Here is a 13358-nt window from a genome sequence, read left to right on the forward strand (position 1 = left end):
GAAAATGGAGGTCCGACCTCCTGCAACGCAGTTTGACAGAAACACTGGCACTAGCACTGGCGGCTATAGACGCAAGCTGAATACATCATGCTGGATGTGCAGGAAACGTAAAGTCCGATGCGATGCCACGGCCGACAAGCCCTGCACAGCGTGCAACCGAGCCGGGATTGAATGCAGGTTAGTAGCCAATGCTCTCTCTCTCTCTCTCTCTCTAGCTAGGGCTAATTTAACTTACCTCAATCCGAACACAAGAGCGCATCCAAATCAGCTCCAACCAGTCAGAGCTCGTCGGCGCCGGGCTGCTGCTCAGACCAGCCCGGTGACAGTCTCGTCGCCTCTCCAGGCTGAGATAAATCCTCCTCTGAACTCTAACCTTTCCCGGTTTTTTGAGGCGGGGATCATTTCCTCCAACTGGAGCGGGTTCGAGGAGAATGGAACCTTTAGAAACGTATACATCGGCACTGATGTTGCCAATCTGCACCATCTGGTCCAGGACCACGATGAGCATGAGCATGAGCATGCTGGAAGCAACTTCCTCTGCTACCCCTTTCCTGCAATCCGCGATGAACTACCGTGGAAGCCGCATCCTGATATGATAGGTCGTCACCACTACCTTACCGCAGAGTCCATAAACGATTTGAGCAGCTTCCCAGTCCGGCCAGTGCGAGATGCACTCGTAGAGACGTATTTCAGGGACATACACCCGGGTTTCCCAGTCATTGATGAAGCTGATTTTCGTCGAAGATACGCAGACCCCAAAGATCCGCCGCCGTTGTTGACCTTCCAGGCCATTCTTTTAGCAGCAGCTCGCATAACTGATCACCCGCAAGTTGCTGCATCGCGTGCGATGACCACCGCCACCTTGTACAGGCGGGCCAAGACGCTTTTTGACCTGAGACACGAAAGTGACCGCGTTGATCTTATCCAGGCCGCGCTACATCTGGCTTGGTATACGGAGAACCCGGATACGGTGGCCAGCAATGCCTATTATTGGATCGGCAATGCCACACGCATTGCATTTGGTATGGCCCTACATCGAACGCCATCTCTCCGCTATGTGCCGCCTCAGAGGATTCGGTATTATAGAAAATACAAAAAGATATGGTGGATGCTTTTGTATAGTGAAGTGATGCTGGCCCTGGAGTACGGCAGACCCTGTATGATCCGCGCGGAAGATTTCGACGTCGGGCCGCTAGAAGAAGATGAGGACTTCAAGAACATGGATGACTCGGAAGATACACTTGTGAATCGTAATTTCTGCTTTGTGTTGGCTGATATCTCCCTCGTTGCATTGGACGTGGTCAGTCTCCGGGCGCCTAGAGGTAAACATCCAACTGATCTCAACGTCGAACGTCGCCTAGGACAAGTGGCAATGCGCATACCAGCAAGCCATGATGTGTGGTCCTGTCAACTCCGGCTTGTATACAACCTGGTTGTATTAGTAGTCTATCGAACCAGCAGCGAAGGAGTTGCAGCCAGACTCTGTTCCGAGGCTGCATCCAATATCCTCACTACCTTTGAAGCTATGGTAGCGCAAGGCACACTTCGACTATGTCACCCGCAGAGCAGCATCACCGCTCTCATGGGAGCCGCCATCCAATTTGCGCGCGAGGTCAGAGCAGCTGTTGTCAAGGGTGCCATTGTGACGGCCATTTCGACTCAGGGCCAATTAGAACGACTTTTGGTTCCGGCAGATGCTCTTTCGCCGTATTTTGCAAACATCGAGGCAGTCTGCAGGCTATGCAAGAGCCTGAATGAACGTGCTGGGATGCTCATCAGGGAATGCCAGGCTCAGAATTCCACTTCGCTGTCAACTTCTCAATTGCCTGTCAAAGCGAGTATTGATTGGGAAGATATCATGACGAATTATCGCATGTCGAACGTTGGTTCCGGGCTGGAGATTGATGACTGGCTGAATGACTACAATATTGTCGAGTGCTAGTTATAGTTATGTCATAATAATAAGATTACTGTTTTTGTCAATTTCATGCTGCCAACAACTATACATTTTCTAGGGACATGCACATGCGAGAGAGAGTATAGATGGTCTTACACTATTGATCCAGCTCACTCCAGATCTCCATCTCCGAGATTTCAAAGCTCACTTCCCAAGTTCCTCTGTACGCATTGGGCCTGTAGACTTGTGTAGTATCATCTCCTTCAGAAACTCGGTGCGTAATCTCGACGCAGCGCAACCCATCTTTCAACGCCATTACCACGCCATCACCACCAATCTGTCCAAATATGACGGTGTCATCATTGTTTCCTACTATCCAGCCAGGCTTGCCTGTCACTCCTCTGAAGACATCCTGAATTGGAGCGAGTTGGAAAATTGAGCATGGTTCCAGACCCACCTGGCCTGGAACGATGCTGGTCTGTATACTGGCGCCGTCCAGTTTGGGTTTGGGGCTGAAGACACCGAAAACAAATGTCTCCCCCGTTGTTGAACTTTTCCCTGAAAGAAACATAAAAGCCTCGTCGGGGACATCTTCTAATGCCCTCACGAATGCAGTCGGTGTTGGACGAACTTTTTTGCTGTAATGTTGACAGCGGCAAAAATCGGGTATGTATGCACACCCGGCAAGAAAAGTGGACAACTGGCTCATCAGGGGCACTGTGAGGATGCTCCCTTCTATTGTATTGCCTGATTCGCATCCAGTCAGAAAAAACCCCTCCTTATCCAGAAATGCGAGTGTGATCATGTGATACAGGGGGTCGAAGAGATACGGCGCAATGGTCTTGAGGCTGTGGTCAAACATCGGCCAAGTAATAACTTCTCCTTCGTTTTGCTGGCAGAAAGTAGCACATAGCGACTTTGCAGCAGCATCAAACTGATTGAGATCCACTCCTTCGGAAACATCAAACTGGAATGCCAGGAGGAACTTGGCGAGAGAAACAAAGTCATCTGCGGGAATGCCGAGTGAGTACAAGGAAGCCAGCTCGTTGTCTGCGGCGATGCGTTTTGCGATAGGCCGGAATGCATCCCGGGGGACGGGGGCCAGGCCAGCGTGCTTCACGATCTGTGTGGAGTAGAGCACGTCGAGGAGGTCATGATAGATCTCGTCACCGTCATCGTCATGATTTGTGGCGCAAAGATCAAGGTGGCCTTCCCAATCTGTATCCAAGGCATTGCGTAGTGCCAGTTGGCGAGCACTTTCGGGATCGTACGGCTGGCTATGACAAGTGGTTGATGCCAGGCTCTGGAAAATCAATCTGCGGTGGTCTGCTCTGGTTCGCATTCGGGAGAAATTGCTTTCTTCTATAAAGGATGAGTGAGTGCTTGGGAGCGCCCACACCAAAGCTCGAGTGATTTGGGCTTGGGAGAGGCCAGGCTGGGAGGCCGAGTCCCGGTTGCTGCTGGGATATGGCAAAGTGCTGAGATATGCGAGGCTCGCATATACGATTTTCCCAGCTCTGGTTCCCTCTGGAGACCGAGGTAGGTCCGTGTTTGTTTGCAAAAGGGCGAGAAATGCAGCCTCGCTTATGAGTCCGTCGTCGTTGCATAGCGATTGCAAGACTCTCGAGAGCACTGGCTCTTCTTCCGGAGAGATGGCTATGCCTTCTCGGATTTTTTCATCAATGCGGCCCAGAGTAAACTCTCTACTTAGCTGGCCTTTTGCAAGGAAGTCGTCAAGTTTTTGCTCATACCATTTATCCGGCATGATGGGCTGCGGCGTGGGAGTGCAGTGTAGGAGTGAGTGTATGAGTCAGAAGCTGAGCTGAGCTGAGCTGAAATGCCAGACCAGCGGTAGGGATGTGCATAGCCCCCTGTTCTTTGCTGCAGGCAAAATAATATGTAGCAGATTATTTGTTTTTGTTAGTGACTTATCAGCTAGGAAAATCAACCTATAAACTACACATAGTCTGGATATCGAAATAAGAAATAAACTTCGCATCATTCTATCATACACTGTACATGAAATCCTAGATATCCTCCCATGCTAGCTAGCCATCAGTCGACTGATCACAAATTGATATCAAAACTTGTTCCACAGCCACAATTGCTCGTAGCCCTAGGATTGTTGACCTTGAACTGGCTACCAATCAGCTCTGTGGTATAGTCAACCGTGCTACCAGACAAAAGCTCTAGTGACGGTTGATCCATCACGACTCTGGCCTGGCCATGCGGCGATTGCTCGTTGGTGTCAGTGGCTTCAAAGACAGTGTCCTCGGCTTCGTCCAGTTTGGAAGAAGGTTCCAGAGACATCATGTACTGGAAGCCATGGCATCCGCCACTTGTTACTGTGACCCGTAGATGCTGACCGTCTTCTGACGAGGCGGTTATCTCACTCAGCCGCTGTGGGAATTAGCATAGAGCAAGCAACCTATGAAAAGAAACGCTAAACCGGTAACAAGAAAAAGCAAAAAAAACAGAAAAAACAAAAAAAAAAAACAAAAAAAGATAAGAAAGAATACAACATACAACAGACGGGATTCGCTGGTGGTCACCCACCCAACTACTAACCGGCCGGCGTGTGGCTTAAGTACGGCTGAGCGGACGGGAAGCCCTGTTTTCCACACCCTATGGTCGTATGTGCTAGGAAGAACAACAAAAGGGCTTATAACCGGCAGGCATTTCTTCTTGCTAGCTGCAAAATAAAAGAAAAACGACACCAAAACACGCTAATCAATCACAGCATACATACCTTTGCTGCCCGGGGCGATATCTCAATATACATTGGATTCCCATCGTCGTCGACCCTCGGATTTAAGGTCGCCACTGCTGACCTGTTGGTCGTTGTTGTTGAGAATGCCGCGGAGTTGCTGTTGTTGTTGGTGATGAACGACGGGAGTAGAAGACTGCGTGCCGGGTGCCTCCTTGCGGAGAGCAAGGCGGATCTCGAGGGATGGTTAGAAATGTGTCGGCGACTGTCGTAGTAGGTAGCAGACTGGGGGCGAGAGATGGTCGTCGAGCTGAGCATTCGTCGTGGTGGTTGGTCGGCTTGTCTGACGACAGCAGACGAAGGTCGATGTCGCGCAGCGCGACATGTTAGGGATATCAGTCTTTGTTGAGACATGGCTCAAAGCAATATGGCGCAGTTATAGTCACTCACTGTCCGTGACGCAGCGAGACAACTCCGTTGAAGCTCTTGCAAGAACCGTTCGTTGTTGATGTGATGTGATCTCGCACTGTCCACACCGCCTTGGGCAGAATGCGCATGCTTACAAATTCGGAGATGCTCATTGCTGGACACGCACCGTCTTTGTATTTCGCTTGCTGGCGCTCATGAGAACTTGCCTGTCTGTTTCTATATCATGTATATAGCGTCGAATCTACCAGTATTCTCTTCCAGCCATGGGAAGGCTTGCTTTTCTCAACGATGACAAGCGGCAAGGCGGCAACCGGCGGCAGTTCAAGCGCCTCCCTTATCGGCGTCTTATCACCCCTCATACAAACAACTCGTGAATATTCGTATTGCCTCCCCATCAAGGCATTGATTTAAAGCGCCAACATGGGATCCAAGCTTCACTTTCAGAGCATCAAACACGGTCCTCCGCTCCCCCACCACGACGATATCAGGGCGTACAAGCGGGAGTATGCAGCAGCTCTAGACGAGAAAGACCCCCTCAGAAGGTTTCGTGCCGAATTTATCATTCCGTCAAAGAAGGATCTGCTGAGGAAGAACCTGTCCGAGTCAGAAGGTCTTTTTCTCCTATTTTCTGCTTTCCCTCTTTTTCTTTTTTTGTTTCTTTCCATTCACTGACATTTCAAACAGGAGATGATCAATCGGATCCACGCTGTATATATCTCTGTGGAAACTCTCTGGGCCTTCAGCCGCGAAACATCCGCAAATACATTGATCAATATCTGCGATCGTGGGCTATCAAGGGAGTAACAGGCCATTTCGTCTCGCATGAAGATGCTCTTCTCCCTCCGTATCTACACGTGGACGATGCAGGCTCTAAGCTTCTTGCTCCAATCGTAGGAGCCTCGCCGAGTGAAGTCGCGCTCATGGGGACCCTGACAGGTAACTTGCATATATTGATGAGCAGTTTTTACCGGCCAACTACCGAACGATATAAAATTATTCTTGAAGGCAAGGCATTTCCCAGTGACCATGTATATCCCCCTCTTCTTGATATGAGTATTCTTACCCAAAAGTATTCTGATCATCTCTTAAGTATGCCGTTGAATCCCAAATTCGGCTGCATAACCTAAACCCGGCCACCGCTATGGTCCTCATTGAGCCCGAGGATACCGAAAGGCCTATTCTAAGCACCGAACAGATTCTAAAAGTTATTGACGACAATGCATCGGACACAGCTCTGGTGCTTCTACCAGGCATTCAATACTACACAGGACAGTACTTCGACATCCCCCAGATCACGGCCCATGCTCACTCAAAGGGGATCCTCATCGGATGGGACTGTGCACATGCAGTTGGAAACGTTGAATTGAAACTCCATGATTGGGAAGTCGATTTTGCGGCATGGTGCCATTACAAATACGTCAATAGCGGGCCGGGGGCTATGGCAGGCCTGTTTGTGCACGAAAAGCATGGCAAGGTCAACGGCAGCTCGACCAACGGTGAAGATGATGCTTACCGTCCCCGTTTGGCAGGCTGGTGGGGTCATGATAAAGCAACTCGCTTCCAAATGGACAATAGTACGTAATACTCCATACTCCATATACATTTGAAATACATTGAGTATATACATCTAACACTGCTATTGCCCATTGCCAGACTTCGTCCCCCAAGAAGGAGCAGCAGGCTACCAAATCTCCAACCCGTCCGTCCTCGACCTCAGCGCCGTCGCCTCCTCGCTCGAAATCTTCAACCAAGCCAGCATGCCAGCCCTCCGGCAAAAATCACTCCAACTCACAGGCTACCTCGAACACCTCCTCCTCAAATACCCCCTCGACAACCACGCGGACGACAGAAACAAAAAGCTATCATTCTCAATAATCACGCCCGCAAACCCAGCCGAGCGCGGCGCCCAGCTCAGCATCCTCCTGCAACCGGGTCTGCTGGATAAAGTGCTCGAAATCCTGGAGGAGAATGGCGTGGTGATTGATGAGCGGAAGCCGAATGTAGTGCGTGTTGCGCCGGCGCCGTTGTATAATACTTTTACCGACGTGTGGGAGTTTCATCGCGTTTTTGTGATGGCTTGTCGTGAGGCTGTTGCCGCGAGGGATGGATAAAGATAAATTACAGAAGAAGAAGAGTAAAGGAACAATAAAATAATCTATTCATTTACTTAATATATACCAATCGAAAGAGCATGCTAAAGTAAAAGTAACTCCCCCGCTGCAGCCCCGCCAGGAACCTGCGGTTGATAAATCTGTTGCTGGTTCTGATTTACGACATACGGCATCGTCTGCCCTGTTCCTCCTAGGCCGCCGAGACCGTTATCTTCGCGACCGCCAAGGTCCAGATTGGCCATCTGCTGAGGCGCAATATTACTAAAGTATGCGTCTGCCGCGTTGACGGCTGCAGTGAGATCGCCAGCGGCAGCGGCAGTATTTGGAGAGATCGGTGCGGCTGATGTTGTGGTAGGCATGGTGGTAGTAGTGGAAGTCGTGACGGGATAAGAGGGAGTTGCGCCCACCGAAGTGACTTCGTATGCAGCTCTTTGACCCTCGATGCCGGGTCGTTTGACAAGCGCCGGACTGTCTACTAGACGTTTTGGACGTGCGGACCGGAAGACTTGTTGCACGGGTTTCAGATAGACAGTCGCCAACGTGCCGACGTTGAGACATAGCTCTTCGAGGGTGTTTGGTTCTAGCTTTTCGCTTTCGGCTGTGATTGGGGGCTTTTCCCCCATTACAATCTCTTTGGCGGCGGCCGGGTCGGTGGAGAGAAGACGCCAGTACATGTATCCGCGGTCACGGAGGTCCGGGTCGTCGGTGTCTTCGGTGCACCATTTGAGGACCTGGGGCACGAGTTGTTGGCCCTTTGTGGGACGCTGGATGAAGAGTTTGACTGTTGCGGTGAGCAAGGCGAGTTGCACTTCAATGGGCTCGTCGTGGAAGGTCGCGAGATAGTCTTGGAGTAGCTCGTCGGAGTTTTCGATGCGGTCTGCGTACTGGCCGATGATCCAGATAATGGCTGCTTTGGCCTCGGGCTCGTCGAGCTCGTCGATGTTCTGGATGACTGTTCCGATGATCCCTTCGTATTGATTTGGGTATTTGCGGAATATGTTGCGGATGACGACGGTTGCTTCTTGGACAATATAGGGTACCTTGGCGTGGACGAGTTCTAAGAGTGTGTCAATGCACTGTCGCGCAGCAGGTTCAATCTTGATTGCCAGTTTGCCAATGGCTCGAACAGCTTTGCGGACAAAGTGGACATCAATTTCCGTCGCGTACCTTGGAAAAAAAGTCAGCCAGGATACATAGACATAGCCACAAGACAAGACCAGACAAAACGAGATACTTACTCTCGCAACTCAGCCAGCACAACACTAATGTTTTCCTTTGATGCAAGCATGAAGATCAACTCCAGCTTGGTGACTTTGACGTAGATCGGATCATTATATTTACAAAAAAAGACGCGGATATCATTTCGTAGAACTTCAGGACGTTTCTGCAGAATCAATATTGCGTTCCGCAAAGCGAGATACTGCACCTCCGGAGGCTTCGACAATAATGTGACGAGTGGCGGCGACAGTTTCTTTGATAAAGCTGTCACTTGTTTTTCATCACTAATATAATTCATGAGGTAAAGGATGACACGGATCGAGGTCAGAACGACAGCCGAGTTTGAATGTGATAAACGAGGTGCAATACGTTCAGCCAGAAGTAGAGCTTCTGCCGAATCTCTCGGCACATAGGCCATGAGAGCCTCGAGGATATATGTCTGACCCCATCTAGTCTGTGTTAGCCGGAATCTAAAATGCAAGAAAAGAGGACAGACATACTCTGAACAGTCCGGCAGGACAGACACCACTTTGGACGCACTGACATAATCGATGGTCAACGATATCGATTCACTGCGTTCCCAAATGTCCACCAGAGAGGCCAAAACACTCGAAACGACAGTAGGATTCTCGTCTTTTAACATTTTATTCAGCCGGTCAATCAGATCCGAGCTTTCGACCATCTTCTTGTGGTGGTCGTACAGTTTTGCGACGCAGAAGGCTGCTGTTTTGCGAACGTAAGGGTCAATATCCATCATTAAACGTTTCACGGGCTGAACAGTTGCCTCTACAAACTCTCGAACATGGATATATGAAATAGTCCTGAGAGCGAGAGCGCGGACTAGCGGATTATGATCGTCCATATCCTTTGTATCTGTTAGTATACAGAGGCCCAAGGATCAGAAAAGTCATACATACATCGACCAAGATCGGCAAAGCCTTGAGGGCAATATCCGGCTTCGCTCTCGCATAGTTGACCAAGAACAGAAAGCACCTTAATTTACCAAGTCAGCGACTCTCAATTCCATTTCCGCATGAATTAAAACCGGCGAAATGAGTACACACATCTTCTTTATCTCCAGACTGGGAATGGTCATGCAAGCGACGACGTCGGGGAACAAGGCGACCATGTCGTTATTGCTCATCGTCATGTTTGCGACAATCTTCTTCAGCGCGATCTTCTTGGCGGAATGGTTTTTGTCCTTCTTGCCTCCGCTGTTGAGTTCCATGCGCAACTCGGCAACTTTCCCCTGTTTCGAGCGATGATATGGTGAGCCTTGGTACGAAGTTGGATGGGGGAGGGCGGCGATGAACATGATCACGTAGAAGGCAGAAAGGTAGACAGGTAGACAGGTAATGTAGAAAACAATGGTTCCCCAGGAGCAAGCAGCAGCGTGGTGAGAACGAGTAGTGGAAAGATGCATACCCTTGCGAAGAGCTTCGCGTCTCCTCCGCCTGAGCTCATGGTATCGAAAGCGCAAGCACCGCCAGAGATAACAGCCCAGGGTGAAAATTAGTGCAGATGATTGGAAGAACAGGCGCCTTGGAACGGTGTCTGTGCTATGATGCGAGATCACATGGATTGGATCGAGGGCGAGGGAGGGGTTCGAGTGGCTAGCTCAGGTCGGACTCGTCATGGACGGACATGTAGACGCAGCTAGTTATTGGGTCTGAGAGCGACTCGTCGTTGCACACGCGGATTGAACAGTTGATATGCAGTGATACAGATGTTGACTGCCAAAAGGTTGTCGGAAGTTGTCAGGCCAGGCCAGCAGCCAATCAGTTGCATCCGGCCGAACTCCGCCGTAGTTCCGCTAGCTAACCTACATTAACCTTCCCCGTACGCCGTCACGACCACAACCATCGTCCGCCCTGCACGCATTCAAAGACCATGTCTTCAACTGCGCCTCCGCCCACATGGGTGGTTGACATGAACACGCCGCTTGCCAAACGGCCCGGCAAGACAAGCAGCTTCCGCAACCCGCCGGGGTTCAGCACCACCAAGTCATCAGGCAAGCTGGTAGGCATACCTACCTCTATAAACTGGTATAAAGACGAAATTGAGGACTTAGTCGAACAACAGCAGGAACACGCCCGCCCAACCGCCGACCGCAAACCCATCGAAACCGACACGCTCAAACTGAAAAAGGCGTGGGAAGTCGCCCTCGGCCCATCGAAGAGCATCCCCATGAACGCCATCATGATGTACATGTCCGGCAACAGCCTGCAGATTTTCAGTATCATGATGGTGTTTATGCTCTTCAAGGGCCCCATCCAGGGCTTGCTAGCCACCAATGCCCAGTTCGTCAAGTTCGAGACCGAGTCCAACAAGGCCAAGTTGTGGGGGTGCAAGGCTGTGTATGTGTTGATGCAGTTTGTGTTGTTGGGGCTGGGCGTTTGGAAGGTCAATGCCATGGGCTTGTTGCCGTATGTTTGCTCCCTCCTCTCTCTCTCTCTCTCTCTCTCTCTCTCTTCTCTGTTGAATGCGATGTACTAACAGAAAAAGAACGACGAGGTCGGATTGGCTGGCGTGGGAGTCGGAGAGAATACCGCTTGAACGTGCTTATTTTGCGTTTGGCTGATGGCGAGTATGGCGAGTGTCCAGGCTACGTATGTATGTATGTATGTATGTAGTCTGACTTATCAAAAGAGATAATGTTATTAAATGTATAACCAACTATGATAATGCTTATATCCCAATTGCTATTCCCGCAGTACCAGCTCCATGCATGATCATAAACATCGTAGTCGTAGAATAAACGCTGCGCCGAAAGGGTCAAATCTATCTATGTATATATATGTATGAAACCGAAAATCACATCTTCTTTGCCAGCTCTCGAAGCCGTCTCTCCTCCCTCCATTGCGGCCCTCGCTTCATAAGAACAAACAACAACGGAGTCGTGCACAGCATCACCAGTGCAATAAACGTATAACACCATCCCCTACCCATAGCATCCAGCATAGGCTGAATAACCGCCGTAGCACCAGCCCCCAGCAGACAACGAGTAATATTACTCCCCGCCGTCGCCGTCGCCGCCTTGGTCGGGAACAGGTCGACAAGCAGCGTGCTGACAGTATTAAAGGAGCCCGTCAGGCAAAACCCCATGAAAAAGGTAATCACGATAGGCGCAGCGACAGAGACATTATAATCTAACACCCACCCAAACGCAATAACCAGACAGATGGCGCCCAGAATCAACGGAAACGCGATTTGAAGGCGCGCTTTCTCAATGGGGAAATCCCTGAGGTCTGCCTGTCGATTCCGCACCACGGATACTCCCAGCTGCTTTGAGATGCGCCGGTAGTTGAAGTCGAGGAATTTGCCGTTTGCGAATGCCGCGAGAGACGCGCCTGCGCCAAAAGGGAGGTAGCACAGGCCGATCTGGAGGTCGTTCAGATCGTATATCTCCTGGTATAGGGATGTGATGGCCACTGTGACGTCGTAGAAGCCAGCGAAGAAAATCGAATTGCATATTAGCAGCAAGGAAGTGTCCTTTTCCAAAACGATGGCGAGCGCCGGAAGAGGGTTCGGGATCGAAAGCTTGCGCGGCGGCAGCGATAGACTGCTCTCGATACGTTCCTCCTCTTCAGATGGTGACGATAATACTTTGCGAGCTTTGAGCAGGCCGACCAGCGACATATTCCATGTCGGCGGTGGGATGGAGCCATTGCCGACAATCTTGCGTCCCGTTTCCGGGTAAAAGATGAGAAACTGCAGCAGCCAGAGGGCGGCAATAATGACCAGGAACCAGAATATGGACCTCCATCCGAGAAACTCGGCCAAAAGACCGCCAATGACGGGTCCCAGCGCTGGGCCGAGTAATGAACCGGCCGTGGAGAATCCCATATAACTGCCCCTCTCTTCGATAGAGGCGACGTCCGCTATCACGCCTGCAGACAGCGCAATGGTAGAGCTACTCCCCGCGCTCTGCACGCATCGAAGCACTATCAAAGCTGCATAGCTGTTCTGCAAAGCCAGGCCGATGTTGGCCACAAGGTAGATGACGAAACAGAGGAAGTAGGCCGGTCGTCGACCAGCGTTATCCGCGAAATCGCCAATGAAAACAGGTGCAATGCCCTGGAAGATCTACAGTGATCCCACAACACCAAAATGAGCAAGATGCAAGATAGAAATAAATAGGGAGCGCGGGGGTAAAATATTACCATATAACTAGTCATGGTTAAATCAATCGCGGAAATCGAGACATGAAGATCCTGCGCCAAAGTGTTCATGGCAGGGAAATAGATCTGGGACGAAAGCGGCGAGAAGAATCCTGCCATCGACGCTGCTATCACAATATACCTCTTCCACCCAGTCGAGAAGACCGAGTATTCCACCCCGGAAGAAGCACGAGTGCCGCTACGCTCGAGGTCGATTGCAGCTGCAACATCATTTTGAGGAGGAGTCGTGGGTTCTTCCGAATTGGAACTGGCCTGGTCTGTTGCTAGGATTTCGTGAGCAGTTGCGGTTTTCGTTAGAGGACCGCTGGTATGACTAGTCTCTGCACATTTCTCTGCATCATGGTAATCGTCCGCCATTGAGTCTGCTGTCGCGGGAGACGTGAAGAAGAATCACAGAAAGTAAAAGACTCCGCCATTTTCGAGGCTCTGAAATGATGTACTTGACAGTGGACGAATAAAGGCCCACAGTCTGACTTGGCCAGCTCCACCTGGATAGATAGTAAGGCATCTTTTTGCTTTCAGTTCTGTTGCAAGCTTGCAATCGAAGGCTCTAAGCATGCAGGATTATCTCCGAGTCTGGACGTTTGCGGGGCCGCAGTGCCGAGTTTCCGTTCCGAAACCGCCAGATGCAAACTCGATGATTTCATTCATTGATCACAAGTACTTAACTAAGTGATGTGTATGTCCAGAAGACAAGGTAAATACAAGTTCTTGCATGGGCGTATACCCAGAAGAAAGACGGGGAAACAAAAAGACATGCTATATAGAATCAAGGGAAAAAAGAGAAAAAAAAAACCCAACGTAACGGGGAGTAG

The 13358-nt window shown here is 50.4% G+C and overlaps 6 protein-coding genes across 6 annotated transcripts, besides 1 other annotated feature; 3 read left to right on the forward strand and 3 right to left on the reverse strand.

The window, feature by feature from the left end:
- Nucleotides 1–4: 4 nt before the first annotated feature.
- UA08_07632 (hypothetical protein) lies at nt 5–1942 on the forward strand (the record flags this gene model as incomplete). Its single annotated transcript, XM_020262547.1, has 2 exons — nt 5–177; nt 253–1942. 2 exons carry the CDS (start codon nt 5–7, stop codon nt 1940–1942), a joined length of 1863 nt encoding a protein of 620 aa, XP_020117271.1.
- Nucleotides 1943–2054: 112 nt separating this feature from the next.
- On the reverse strand, nt 2055–5161 carry UA08_07633 (hypothetical protein; the record flags this gene model as incomplete). The annotated part of the gene is made up of 5 exons (XM_020262549.1): nt 2055–3613; nt 3649–3778; nt 4028–4297; nt 4647–5004; nt 5055–5161. 5 exons carry the CDS (start codon nt 5159–5161, stop codon nt 2055–2057), a joined length of 2424 nt encoding a protein of 807 aa, XP_020117270.1.
- Nucleotides 4405–4564: a repeat region (Identified by RepeatMasker using a combination of RepBase library and repeat library created with RepeatScout).
- Nucleotides 5162–5453: 292 nt separating the features above from the next.
- Nucleotides 5454–7144, forward strand: UA08_07634 (Kynureninase 1; the record flags this gene model as incomplete). The annotated part of the gene is made up of 4 exons (XM_020262550.1): nt 5454–5643; nt 5718–6061; nt 6124–6607; nt 6687–7144. The coding sequence occupies 4 exons, from the start codon at nt 5454–5456 to the stop codon at nt 7142–7144; spliced, it is 1476 nt and encodes a 491-aa protein (XP_020117269.1).
- An 83-nt stretch (nt 7145–7227) lies between these two features.
- UA08_07635 (AP-2 complex subunit beta) lies at nt 7228–9677 on the reverse strand (the record flags this gene model as incomplete). Its single annotated transcript, XM_020262551.1, has 5 exons — nt 7228–8311; nt 8383–8811; nt 8863–9227; nt 9280–9355; nt 9427–9677. 5 exons carry the CDS (start codon nt 9675–9677, stop codon nt 7228–7230), a joined length of 2205 nt encoding a protein of 734 aa, XP_020117268.1.
- A 575-nt stretch (nt 9678–10252) lies between these two features.
- Nucleotides 10253–10943, forward strand: UA08_07636 (hypothetical protein; the record flags this gene model as incomplete). Its single annotated transcript, XM_020262552.1, has 2 exons — nt 10253–10788; nt 10868–10943. The coding sequence occupies 2 exons, from the start codon at nt 10253–10255 to the stop codon at nt 10941–10943; spliced, it is 612 nt and encodes a 203-aa protein (XP_020117267.1).
- Nucleotides 10944–11176: 233 nt separating this feature from the next.
- UA08_07637 (hypothetical protein) lies at nt 11177–12900 on the reverse strand (the record flags this gene model as incomplete). The annotated part of the gene is made up of 2 exons (XM_020262553.1): nt 11177–12448; nt 12526–12900. 2 exons carry the CDS (start codon nt 12898–12900, stop codon nt 11177–11179), a joined length of 1647 nt encoding a protein of 548 aa, XP_020117276.1.
- Between the last annotated feature and the right edge of the window lie 458 nt (nt 12901–13358).

This window comes from Talaromyces atroroseus, assembly GCF_001907595.1.
Source record: "Talaromyces atroroseus strain IBT 11181 chromosome Unknown scaffold_11, whole genome shotgun sequence".
NCBI classification, from domain to species: Eukaryota; Fungi; Ascomycota; class Eurotiomycetes; order Eurotiales; family Trichocomaceae; genus Talaromyces; species Talaromyces atroroseus.